Source organism: Ambystoma mexicanum, chromosome 5q (genome assembly GCF_040938575.1).
Source record: "Ambystoma mexicanum isolate Mex_15411 chromosome 5q, UKY_AmexF1_1, whole genome shotgun sequence".
Lineage (NCBI taxonomy): Eukaryota > Metazoa > Chordata > Amphibia > Caudata > Ambystomatidae > Ambystoma > Ambystoma mexicanum.
Genome location: NC_090933.1, coordinates 871,573,449 through 871,586,957, shown reverse-complemented (window position 1 = coordinate 871,586,957; position 13,509 = coordinate 871,573,449). Strand labels below are relative to the sequence as shown.

Genomic DNA, 13,509 nt, shown 5'->3' with positions numbered 1-13,509 from the left:
TTCAAAATAAGGATTTGTATTACCAGGGCTTTTGAATTGACCACTGCCCACTGATGTTTATCCCAGGTTGCTGTTACTAAGCTTTTTAAACTAGTCTTCCATGGCAGGGCTTGTTTGGCCCCAGGCGACTTATAAAAAGTACACCAGTAAGAGTGGCAAAAAGGGCAGAAAAGAGAAACAAAGTATTTTTTCTACCCACCAGGAATTAGATCAGGTGTTTTCCCTTCTCAGGGGAGGGATTCGGCACACGGATTTCGTAATGAATGGCAGCCATTAAAACAGCCTTACAAAAATCTGTTGACGAGGTGGAGCACTTGTTGACCTCCATGGAGTCTCGGCTCTAGACAATCAAGCCTTGCATGAAGGAAGCAGTGCAGACACTACACACAATGGGAGCGAATTTTCAAGCATTGGAGGAAAAGGTTGCCGCGACACAGAAGCAACAAGGGGAATACCTTTGATATTAAAAAAATATAATGTGGAGGCTATGTTTCTTTCGAACTAAGAACTTGAAGCAGAAGAGAAACACCACCACTCTGCAATAGTCGGGGTCTTAGGAGCGCCAGCGATGTTTGAACCTGAGTCATTGCAAGGGCCTCCACAACTGTTTGATGACAATGTTTTAGTAAGCCAGGAGGATGAGAAACCCTATGGGATCCATAAATTGCATCGTTTGCCTGTCCAAAAAACCGCTGTGAATGGTAGGTTTGGGTATGAAGCAGTGATGATGGTTCCGAGAGACCCCTTGAGATTCATTGAGTGTATTCCCGTTTGAATGTATTAGTACCACATTGAATTGGTACTTTTGCACTAAACAAAGCTGGGACGATTTCTAAAAGGTAGTACCGGTAAAGCGGCTGGAATTTCCAGGACGGACAATCCTCATCTTTCCTGACAGGAGGGTCACTTGATAAAAAAAAATTGCTATTGAAGATGTTAAAGGCTTTTTCTTTTTTTAGATTGCAGCATCAGTGTGGTACTCTGTGAAGCTAAAAGTAACATATGGCGGTAAACGCCTGTTTTTTTTTTAGGCAGAGGACATAGAGGTCTTTCTGTGAAAGCTGCGTTCTGAACAGGTGGCTGAAGGGATGCTTTTTCTCTAACCTGAGACACCTAACGTTTTGAGTCTTATATAGTCTGTTTCTGCATCTGCCCATTTAGGGTAGCTTGTGTTTGGCAGTAAAAGTTTTGTTTTTTTCAGTAATAATCTTGTAATATGAAGGAGCAAGGTGTGGTTTTGGGATATTACATTCTTGCAGGTGGATCTTTCCAATTTATCGCAATGTTATGGCCGACTCTCTGGCATGCTACCACCCTTACCACTCTGGTTCACCTATGCCCCTATTCATTTTCTACCTCATTCTTACCCTTTCCTACCCTTCCCTGACTTCGCTCAACCCATCTTTTATTTCTGTTGTCTGACCTTGCGGTAGTTGCACTGTTGGACAGTTTTTTAGGTGCATTTTCTCTTAAAGAAAACTGTATTTTTCACTGCCCTTTATGTGCCTGTTTTGGTGATTGTGTTTGTTTTGTTGGTGAAGCCTAACAAACAGATTTATTTTGCTATACCACATGGTCTTCTTTGAACTGTTGTGGAGAGGAAAAACAAAGGAACAGGAATGGAAAGGTGGCAGAAAAAATATGCTTTTTAAAAATACATACGTGGTCGATGAAAGACCCAAGGAACTTGTTCATGGTATGATATGCCTTTGTACTCTGCTCAAACGGAGTCCCAGGTGAATTCAAAAACCTTGAATAGCCATTTCTCTAAACGGGATAAAGGAGTATAAATTAGTTTTACATACACATTTTTCAAATAATATTTCTGAGACAAACATTGAATGCTACACACCCTTGTAAGAGTATCATGAATCCGGTCAAACTGCAGTCTTGTCTTGATTGTAATGGCAATCTGGAAAGTCTGAATATCTGTATTGGGAAGTAAACCTCTTTGGCTGCACATATTTTCCTGAAACATTAAACACAAATATATAATGTAAACATATCTGGCTCTCATTGAATGAGCAATACATGTTATGAATGTTAAAGGGCTGTTTTCATCTTACCTTCAGCGGAACAAGGAACTTAAAACACAATGTTCAGAGAGTAACAGTTTCACTCCAACAGACTCAAATCCAATCCCCACCATGGATTTGCAGCCCCAATAAGTCGATAAAATAGCTTAGTGAGCTAAGCACTTTCAATCTCTGCAGGGCCTACTCCGACTTCCATCATTCCAAGATTAAGTATCAATAAATAATGAAATAACACCTATTGTTACAGAGTTAAAAATCATGAGGATCCTGGATGAAGCACTGTGTTACAAAGTGATATTATCATTGCATCCCCGTAACCCAGCTTCTACCTCATATGTATGCCCCTACGATCCATCACCATTGTGTGAGCACACCAACCTCTATGATCAGTGTTGCGCTCCAATTCCCCTTAACGTGTTACTGCTGAACTGTATTTCGCCACTCATGGATGTCACATAACTTGCCCATTATAAACATTACCACTTGCCTTATTATACATTCCTTTCTTGCATGGATTGTCCACACTTGACTCTCAAGTGTGGACAGCCAAGATCTGTAAACACTCACTTAACTGCTTTGTAAAATGCCATGTAAATTCCTTAACATCGCACTGCGACACCCAGTCTGCGCTATAGAAAGTCCTAATGTGAAATAATTTAAAAACACTCTTTCTGCCATATAACTGAAAAGGCCCTTAACTTAAGACTGCACTTTAAAATATACCACTCACCTCAAAACCACCATATCTGGATTATTTTGATTCTCAACCAGAAGACACTTCTAGGAGAAAACACAGTCAGAACCCAATGTGGTCATGCTCAACTACCTCCTATTTGAACGTCTAAAAGAAGAACAAATTACTTAACTCTGGTGATATTCTTTCTGATGGATGTTTTTCCCACAGAATCTTCAGCTTAGATATGGCAAACTGGGGGCGCTGTGCGCCCTCAGTGCAGAGAACCCTTGATGTCGAACACCTCTCCTTGCACCGGACATTACGTCAAGCATCCATTTTTTTTTTTTAAGTATTTTATTGGTATTTTGTGTTAATTGCATACCAATACAAACATGAGAACTAAAACAAGAAAAAAAACAACAAGAACAACAACAGTCTTCATATAATACTGTGTACAGCATTCGGATGGATGCATTGAAACAAGTTCTGGTGTCTCAGGAAGCGAGGGGGGTCACTTTCAGGGATCTTCGTCTCTATGGTGGTGCAAGGGATCCGTAGCGGCAAAGCGCTGTGGATTATTAAGGAGGTTTGTGGTCTGCGCTGAAGCGTATGTCGCACAGGAGGGTCTTCCAGGAGTCTAAGGTGCCGCTCGCCACGTCTCCACTGGAGATAGTTCCGTCCTGCCAGGCCCTGGTTTCGGCAGCTGACATGTCTCCATGTCCTTCAACCAGCGTTCATGTCTGGGGCCTGCTGGCGTCTTCCAGGCCATCGCTATGGTTCTTTTTACTAAAATACATGAGATGTCCATCAGCTTTACAACATGTTTGAGTTTGCTTGGTCTGGGGTAAGTCCCTAATAAGCATTCCCCGGGTGTCCATTCATACCTTCCCATTCCGTCGTCTGTGCAGGTCTGTTTAGCTTTGGACCAGAGTGCCATCACCTTAGTACAGGTCCAGAACATATGGATCATGTCCGCTTTATCATTTCCACACCGTGGGCATGCCGGAGAGACCTTTTTGTTGAAGGAAGCGACCCTGTGGGGGGTCATATATGTCCGATAAAGAACGTTTAGCTGAATCTGACCAAATCTGGAGTTTCTCGACACTTTCTTGGGGTATATTAATACTCTTTCCCATTCCTTATCTGTGAGCGAGGTTTCAAGATCTGCTTCCCATCTCGCCTTCAGCGCTGCTCCTTTGGGATTAGGTTTGTCGTTAAGCCTGTTGTAGAGCCTGGAGATTGGTCTCCATCCATCCGTAAGGTCGTGCATTTCTTGTAGCAATGGGTCTGGGGTGGGTTCCTCCGGCCAACTGTTCCACTGCTTCTTGGCGGACCGTTTGAGCCGATGATACCAGAGAAACTGACCCCTAGATAGTCCTTCGTTGGCCTGTAGCGACTCGAAGTCCCTAAATTCCCTTTCTTCAAACAAGTCTCCCCATGTGTATATGCCGGCTTCTTCCCACCTCCTTGCTGTGGGTAGGTCTGCCTCCGTTTCTACCAAAATTGGATTATCCGGAGAGTACTGGTATTTCACCTGCCTGATGTAGCAGGTCCTGGCCCATATCTGCCTGCCAAGTTCAACGACCAGGGGGGTTTCCAGGGATTGTCGGAAAGGGTGCCATCGAGTTTCCTTGGGGGTTATGTTGGTAGAAGATTACCGCAGGAGCCCCAATTCGGCCGAAGGTTCGTCTGAGAGCCACTTCGTAATGTGGCTAAGCTGGGCCGCTAGATAGTACAACTGGATATCCAGAAGTTTTATTCCTCCCTCTTTATGTGGCAGAGATAGGGTAGCCAATGTTAGTTTGTACCTGTGAGGACCCCACAAAAAGTCCTTGATGATTGCCTCCAATTTCTTGAAGAAGGGCGATCTAACATAGTGGCAAATGTTCACAAAAAAATACAGGAATCGGGGAAGAACTATCATCTTGACAATCGCTGCTCTTCCTACCATTGCCAGTGGGAGTTTGGACCAGAATTTTATAGATCGGCGAAGGCCGGTGACTGCAACTTCAGTGTTGTGCTCGTGTGTGAGCATCGGAGTGTGGCTCACATTAATTCCTAGGTACCGGAACTTGTCAAGTTGCCACTTTATCCCTACAGGAGGGAGATCATTTGCTACTATGCCCCGTAGTCCGGCCAGGGGGAATGCGGAGGATTTATGTCTGCTAAATTGTATCCCAGAATATGACAGAAGTTGTCAAGTACCTCTAGTACAATTGGTGCATTGGCCTCGGGGTTCTTCAAGTATAGAAGGACATCGTCCGCATATAATATTATATTATAGACATTGCCCCCCTTGATGCCAGCGTCGAAGAACTGTTGCCTAAAGTATATGGCAACCGGCTCCAGGCCCAGTATGTACAACATGGGCAAGAGTGGGCATCCCTGTCTCGTGCCCCTCTGTATTTCCCAGGATTCTGATATTATTCTGCCTGTCTTTACTCTTGCCATTGGAGAATTATAGAGTACCGTGCTCCATCTGAAGCGCTCTCCAAACCCAAATCTCCTCAAAACCTCTACAAGCCACTCCCAGTAGATGGAGTTGAAGGCCTTGATGGCATCAAGCGACAATACCGCTTGGTCCTCTTCACTCTCATAAGTTTCGGACATAATGTGTTGAAGCCATCTCAGGTTAGCTGTCGTATTGCGTCCTGGAACAAATCCATTCTGATCTTCGTGGATTATGGACCCTACCACTCTAGCAAGTCTGCTGGCCAGTATGGAGGTGAGAATCTTACTGTCGTAATTTAGCATGGCCAAAGGGCGATAGGAGTCACAATCAGTGGGTGACTGTGTAACTAATGGAACTAATAACAAAACTCAAACTGGTGCACCCAGCGACTACAACTCTATCGTGGTGCTCAGGCGCTCTCGACCCATCTAAGCCCATCCGGGAGTCAGGCGCGAGTTGGGTCAGGCGGTTAACTGGCCTGACTGGGTTCTTGGCTGGGGGTAGGGCTGGGGCCCGGTGGCGGGGCCGAACGAGGGCCGTTCCTGTATAGCAAACTGTTGATTGGATTACCTTCTGGGAGCCGGCTTCTTGCATTTTCTGTGTTCTTTCATGGCTGCGTGTGGGTTGCTTGAAAGATCTGAGGGGCTCAGTCCTCCGTCCGTGGGATGTCCCTGCCATCGGCAAGGTTATTATCTTCCAGCCACATGTTGGCTGCCATTGGGTTGTCAAGGAATATCGCTCGCCCATTATGAATGACTCTAAGGCGTGACGGGTAGAGCAACCTGTATTTTAGATTCAATTGACAAAGCCTTGCTTTTATCGGGACAAATGAATTCCTCTCTCTCTGCACTTTCTGAGTGTAGTCTGGGTAGATGGTTATCTTAGAGTCCTCCCCGTTCAATAGGGCCTTCTTCCCTGGAGTGTCTTAGAATAGTTTCTCTATCCTGAAAATTCAGTATCTTAGCTATTATTGGTCGTGGATGCGAGCCGGGGGGAGGGCGCTTCTGGAGGGACCTGTGGGCCCTTTCGACCGCGAATCCCTGTGTCAGCTTTCCGGCCCCAATCTCCTGTAACAGCAAGGTTTCAACGTAGGATGCTGTGTTTGAACCTTCGCTTCCCTCTGGCACTCCCAGGATCCTGATGTTGCCCCGTCTAGCCCGGCCTTCGGCCTCCTCTGCCCTCTCTTCTAAGAAAGCTCCTTTCCTCTTCAAGTCAGAAACTTCAGACTGTAGGGCTGCGGTGGCCCCGGACGTTTCCTCTGTTGAATTCTCAATGGTCGTCACCCTCTCCGCTAAGTTGCGTGCGTCCTGGCGAATGAGTTGAATGTCTATTTTAAACTCGTCGATCTTGGAGTCTTTGTGCGTCTTTAATGAAGCGATAGCGTCCAATATTTGGGAATGGTTATCTGTGGCTTCCCCCTCACTTGTCCGGGTGATTTCGGAGGGGCTAGATCTGGCCGGAGTGGGTGTCTTTGTCTTGGCAGAAACAAAGGAGTCCATGGTGGCGGCTCTAGCTTTATTCTTGGCGGCCATGTTGGGGTAGCAGTAGTGGTTGCCCTGGGGCTCAGGAGCTGGGTTGCTGGTGGGGGTGGAAGTTGAGGCCTCCCACTTTTGCGGGGCCTTTGAGTGGGGAACCCAAGGTAACTGTGTCCAATGAGTTCAATGCGGATAGTTGGGAATGATCAGGGGTGCTTCTCGCTGGTGCTGTTTATTCCCCCAGTCCCAAACATGCAGCCTTGTGCTGCTGCTGCTTCCACGGCGCCGCTGTCTTGCCCCCTAGCTTCGAGCTTGCTGGTGATGGTGCCCCTGGGGCTCAGCAGTTGGAGTGCCTCCGGGGGGTGGGAATTATCCCCCCTTGTTACAGGGCTCCAATTAGGTACCCAAGGTAATCGTGCCAATGGGTTAAATGCAGGGGGTTGGGGGTGAACAGGGGTCCCATTCGCAGGTGTTGTGTGGTCACACGCACCTTATCATGGAGACTTATGTAGTTGGAGCATTCTGTGGCGCCTCTACCCTCGCCTCCCAGACTCCGGTCCGCTGGGTGAACCAAAGGCTTGAAATGTTGCTGCGACCGCACTCCCGTTCTCCCGGCTTCGAGAAGGTGGCTGCTCAGCAGTCAGGTGTGGTTCCAGGGAACCAGAGGCTGGAAGTGTCGCCCTGTCCGTTTTCATGCACCCCCGTCCTTGAGATGTTCACCGTGTAGCAGTCGGGTGCGGCTCCGGAGACCGTGTACTCCCACAGCTGGCCGCCCACGAATGCGGCAGCGCCCGCGTGTTGTGTTCCAGTGGCGGCGCATGGGACCTGCCGCAGCGGTCCTCGCACAGTGACGGGGAAGCAGGGCGAGGGCTCACAATTCCGGTGCCGGCTCCAGTCGGGTGTCGCACGGGGGGCCTCTCCCCTATGCGATGCCTCCTCTCCGCTGCCAAATCCCCAAAGTCTGTTGGTGGAGGTGCTCCGCACGGGGGCTCCGCTAAGCGACGCGAGGCGCCATCTTGGTTTCAAGCGGAGCGGGGGAGGGTGTGCAGTCCGGGGCCAGAGGGTCCGATAATCTGGGCCAACAAGCGGATCGTGACAGGATCCGCTTCCCCCACCGCTACGTTCTTTTCCGCAGGCTGATGCTTCGCTTATGCCGGTGAAAAGGATCAGGAAACGGCGTCTCGGCCGGAGCTTGGCGGATCAGCCACTGCACGCCATCGGCTCCAGGCCACGCCCCCTACGTCAAGCATCCATATATCGCTTGCACTGTGCACTGTGACATCAGTGGTCTTTTTTCGCTTTACTCAGCTGCATTAGGGAATGCTGAAGAAACTGGAGGAGCTCTCCATCAGCTGGGCACGATAGGAGCACAATGAGGGATCTGTATGAGGAACATCCACCAGAGGTAAGAATTTCTTTCTTCTAATGGATGGTGTCCTTGCACAGATTGATCATCTTAGATAGGCTTTCCGTAGCAGTAACACAACCCTTTGAGGGGTGGGGAGAGCATGACCAGAGAGAATGTAACTAGATCAGGCATCCTGAATGGGCATCCTGACCAGACAGAGATTCCAGGCAATAAAGTTTGGTAAAGGTGTGCAATGAGGACCAAGCTGTACCATGGCAAATGTCCAATGTCGGTACACCCCTCTGAAGAGCAGAGGAAGCTGCCATCCCTGTGGTAGAATTGGCTCAGAGGCCCTCAGATATTTCCTTTTCTATTATTGAACAGCATTCTGCGATGCAAAGCACTATCCTACGGTACAGCATTTATTTTGTTCCAGCTTTACCCAGACTGGAGCCAGTACAGCCAATGAAAAGTTGATCTTCTAGTCTGAACCATCTATTCCTGGCAAAATAGAAGCTCAAGGCTCTCAGGGACTACAAACTCTGAATCCTCTCCTCTTCCTTCAAGGGGTGAGGAGGGGTGGGGGGTAAACTACTGGAAGCTGAATCTTCTGAGATAAGTAAATTACGATATGACTTTGTAGAAATTACTGCCCCACTCTGAGAGCATTTTTCTCTCTAGAGAAGACAGTGTACTGTGGCTTTCAAGAAAGAGCCTGTAACCCACTTGCCCTTCTTGCAGAAGTTATAGAAACCAGTAAAACAGCATTCCAGTCAGTAGTCAAAAGGGCATGAGTGCATAGGCTCAAAAAAAGCCCCCATTGGAAATGTCAGTATTATAGTTCGGGTATCAAGCAGGGACAATAAATTGCACCAGCATGTACACGTTTGTTAACTCTCTCAGCAATTGCATGATCCTAGGTATAGAAAAATAAGATTCTTGAATGGTGTGCGCCTAAATATTGCAAGCCCTGCAAGGTACCCTTTTACTGTGACACTTTTAGACCCTGCCGGGATAGGTCCAGCAGTAAGGAAAGCACTCATCCCATGTGGCATAAAAAAGTGTTAAGCTGCCAGCTAGAAGCATGGCATGAAGATCAAGTGTACTTAGGCTAGGGTTAAGGACCAGGCTGCCTATCCCTGAGGCATATATGCACTCAGGAGAAGACGAGGAGGTCATGTCCAGAAGGTCTGGGCACCATGTCCTCCTGTCCCTCCTGTCCCAAACCAGGACAATCAGAATCATGGTGGTCTTGAACCTCCTCAACACCATGAGAGCATAAGCGATGACAGGAACTTGTTGGAAAGCATATAAGAGTGAAAAGTTCACCCTCTTGGGGGAAAACTGCTTGGAGCAGAACAGCTTAAATTTTCTGTTGCCATTGGATTTCGAACAGTTGGCACCTGAGGTTTCCTCCAAAGGTTGAAACATTCCTGGCACACTTACCACTTGTGGGAGACAAAACCCTGCACGTTTATTGCATCCAGCAGTGTGTTCTCCATCTCGCCCTGATGGGCTACCAAGAGGGAGATATTGTTCTACAACATTCAAAACCATAACCGTATCACCTTCCTGCATAGAAGCGGTGACCAGACACCCAATGTCTTGTTGAAGTAGTGCATGGCAACCATCCTTTTTGTCAGGATACACTTCCCCTGATCGTACGGAATGAAGGCTATCGGCACCAGTCTGATTTCCCGCAGCTCCAACAGGTCTATATTCAAACTTAATTCTGCCAGGGACCACAACCCACTCGACTTGAACTTTCCCAGATAAGCACCCCAGCCTTTCAAGGGGGTATCAGTCACCAACTGGCTACGGTTGTCGAAAGGCTCTCCTGGCATTATTTTTTTTATTTTTTTATTTTTGATTTAATTGTATAACAATTTTGACAAAAGGCTGTTTGTAAACTCTTGTCCACAAACTTGTGTAAGACAAATCCCTGCTTTGGCTTTGCTTAGTCTTTGATCCTCTTGGCATTATGTTCTCTCTGCAAGCCCACCACAGAAACTTCTGTGACAACCGACTCCAGACCTGAAAGAGGTTGGTCATGCTGACTGAAAACTGTAACCATTGAAACAAGGGAAGCATTGAAGAGACCTCATTCTCAGTCAGGTGTCTGGCACCAGAAACATGCAAGAAGCCAATGGGCCTAGCAACTGAAAAAAGTCTGAGGTCTCCAGAGCGTGGATGTTCTAAAATGTCAATACCACCTAGCTGATAATTACAGCTCTGTCCAAATAATCTCTCCCCAAGTAGAAATCTAGGACTACTCTGATGAACTGGAACGATTGAGACTTCTTGAAGTTCAGGATGAAGGCCAGTCTGTGTAAGAGATGGCAGGTCTGGTCCCAAGCTTGTTCCCGGGAACAAGCTCTGTAGAGTCAATGACCCATGTAAGGAAAAATGTAGATTCTCCCCTGAGACCTGCTGCCATCACCAACAGCATCTTAGTAAAAATCCATGGGGCAGAGGTTAGACCAAAGAATAAAGTAATGGGTGCTGCCCAACAAGATCAGATACGTTCAGTGCTTGTGATGTATGTCACGTTTGAATAAGTGGCATGAAGATCCAGTGACACCAACCATTCATGTAATGCCACAGCATGGAGGATCTACGTTAAGGTCACCATCTTGAATGTGTCGTTCCTGAGGAACTTGTTCAAGTGCATGAGGTCCAAGATGGGACACAAACCTCTGCCCTTGTTTGGAATCAGGAAGTAGTAGGAGTATCAACCCTGGCATAACTCTGTAGTGGGCTCCAAATCTTTGCTGCTTTCTCCAGCGAGGAACATATTTCCTGCAGGAGCAAATGAAATGGTGTCGGAAAAGGCTGTGAATTGGGACAATCTGGTGGATGCCTTAAGAAGGGAAAGCAGTAGCACTGGGGCACCATCTGTCAGACACAAACGAGTGAAGTAATGGTGAACCATTCTTCTGAGGAGTGAGCCAGCCTTCCCACTACTATAGAGGCATGAAGAAATCAAAGTCGTTTTGGTGCAGAGAAGGGTCTGAAAGAGATGATAGCAAAACATGTCTGCACTCCCTTGCCACCTCTGCCTAATTCCTGGTCTTGTATATTTCTTTAGCCTTTGTCTAGGGCCAGTTTGTCTGTCAAAACTGCGTTATTTTAGTTATCACTCCAAAAAAAATACATTCTAAAAACACATCTAAGTTCACAATTCCACAAAAATGCATTAATATAACAGAAATTAAAGTCACTCACTGTAGTGACTAGAGTACTCGTAGTCCTTAGTCCCCTTTCCTCCATCCTTGTGTGCGTCCCCCAACATGGGGACTTTACCAGAACCTATGGCAGTGAAAAATGAGCTACCCCTTTCAATTTCGCATAGCATGCATGGGTGTGGCCACGCCCCTGAGACCCTGCCCTCAGGGACCTCACCTGTGTCCCCTTTTTACATATCGGCTTGAATACCTGACTATGCTGATCATTTTAGCCCCTGGCATACTAGCTGGGGAAGGTGTGTGGGACGTATGGAGGAAAGGGGACTGAGGACTATGAGTACTCTAGTCACTACAGTAAGTAACTTTAATTAATCATACGTCCCTTCCCCTTTCCTCCATCCTTGTGAGTCCACCGAAATAGACAATTGGGTGGCGCTGTGACAACCTGCCTCGTGTTTAAGAAGAAGCAAAACGTTTCTCCAGAATCACCTGACCGAACTCTGAATACCTCCTGGAGCCGATATCCAGGGAATTGAGAACACAGAGTGGCCCTCATAGCCACCTTGCTAATGACTTCCCAGAAGCGGGTCTCTGAACAGCCGTAGCCTTGGCCGTGACCGCGTGGGCATGAATCCTGCGGGAACAGTCTTACCCATGGCCACGTAAGCCTCCAAAATGGCCTGGACCATCCAACGGGCAATGGCAGAGCCCCCGAAGATGATGGACAACGCCTCAGACTTCCGGAAAGATCTTGTCCGGAAGAGATAGAACTTGAGCACCCTCCTCAAATCGAAGGAATACAACGTCCTTTCAGTCTCTGACTGCAGATTCGGAAATAACACAGACAGGCAGATTTCCTGGACTGGAGGGTCTCCTGGATGATCTCCTGGATGATTTTGCAGTTGTTGTCTGAAAACTATGAGTGGTGCAGCTGATCAGGAGCCAGGTGGAGATGGCCAGCCTGGCTGGGTTCGGATGCTTTAACGCCCCACCCTGCTCCGTCAAGAAGCCCCTGCTGGGGAATCGGGAGATGGGCCGGCCCATGGGCACGCAACTGCAGCAGGTCTGAGAACCAAGCCCTCAACGGCCAGTGGGAGGCAATCAGGATGTGGTTGCAGCCCACTGAGGCCTGAAATTTGCTGAGGGTCCACTGGAGCAACGGAGGAGGAGGAGGAAATGCAAAACACCTGCGGCCGTGCCAGCAGAGTTGGAAGGAGTCCCCAGTGACCCCTGACCCTGCCCCTGAAGCAGGTGCATTTAGAATTCAGAGGAGATGCGAATAAGGCCAGGTCTGGAAATCCCCATTTCTGGAATAGGGCCAACAAACAGTTGATGTGTAACTCCCACTAGTATGTGTTGAATCCCAGGCCGCTGAGCTGCTCCGCTTCCGCATTGTTGTCCCCCGGGGGATGGACTGCCGAGATCCATATCCCCTCCGACAGGGCTCACTCCCAGATTGACACCACCTCCAGGCACTTGTGGGAAGAGCGGGTGTGTTAGGGAGAATTATCTGTTTAAGCTGAATTTCCTAACATAGTGAGTCCCCCAGCAGCTTTGCTGGATTTCTGGAGTTTGCTTTTTTCTCCTGCCAAGAGTGAGACTCTTTTTTCCCCACTCTTGGACATGATTTGTGGTGTTCCTTTGAATGTTAATGTGTTTTATGGGCTATGGGGTCTTTTACTCCATAAGGTCTTGTGTGTTTTTTTACTATGTGTGTTACACAGCACCCTCCGTGCAGTAACACAGGGGTGTCATAGTGACCCCCCACCATAGACTCCATACCCTGGGACTGACTACTGTCTCCCAGGGCATGTAAAGTCACCATTGGCTTTACTAGTCCCAAATTAATAACAGAACCAGTACAAACCATCATATTGTGGACATACTGGTAGGGGCAATTCGATTGCCCCAGGGTCTGTTGTTCGAGGGGGCACTGTCCCGTCCCCCCTCGTCGAGTTTTGGCTGGGGGCAGTGGATACTACTCTTTATATTCGACCGCGAATATATCTCTATGGGATTTTCCCATTGTTCGAGGCTAATACTTTTTAACATAGCCTCTAACATACCGCCGGTTTATTTATTTAATATTAATTCACCGGTTGGTATTTTCTGCCAAAACTCGGTTTTAAAATGGCGTTTGTGTTCGCCTCTGTAACTCCAAACCAAAGGTCGAGCCCTTTGTTCCACTTTTGGTGGGCTTCTACACAGAAGCCCTCCAAAGTGGTGCCACTCTGTCTGGGTACCACAGGGGGTGTGGGAGTGGGTTTAGGCACCTTGGACTAAGTTGCCTTGCCAACTCAGGTCGCACTCTTGCGTGATTGGCCCAAGTGGTGAGCC

The 13,509-nt window shown here is 47.8% G+C and overlaps 1 protein-coding gene across 1 annotated transcript in view; it reads right to left on the bottom strand.

Annotated features, from left to right (window-relative positions):
- Positions 1 to 13,509, bottom strand: part of TMEM67 (transmembrane protein 67) — a 2,125,990-nt gene that overhangs the window by 187,112 nt on the left and 1,925,369 nt on the right. Inside the window, exons 24-25 of the mRNA XM_069621352.1 lie at positions 1,853 to 1,969; positions 1,663 to 1,767 (exon numbers count right to left, since the gene is read on the bottom strand). Of these exons, the coding sequence (XP_069477453.1) occupies positions 1,663 to 1,767; positions 1,853 to 1,969 (222 nt within the window). The remainder of the gene's footprint in view (positions 1 to 1,662; positions 1,768 to 1,852; positions 1,970 to 13,509) is intronic.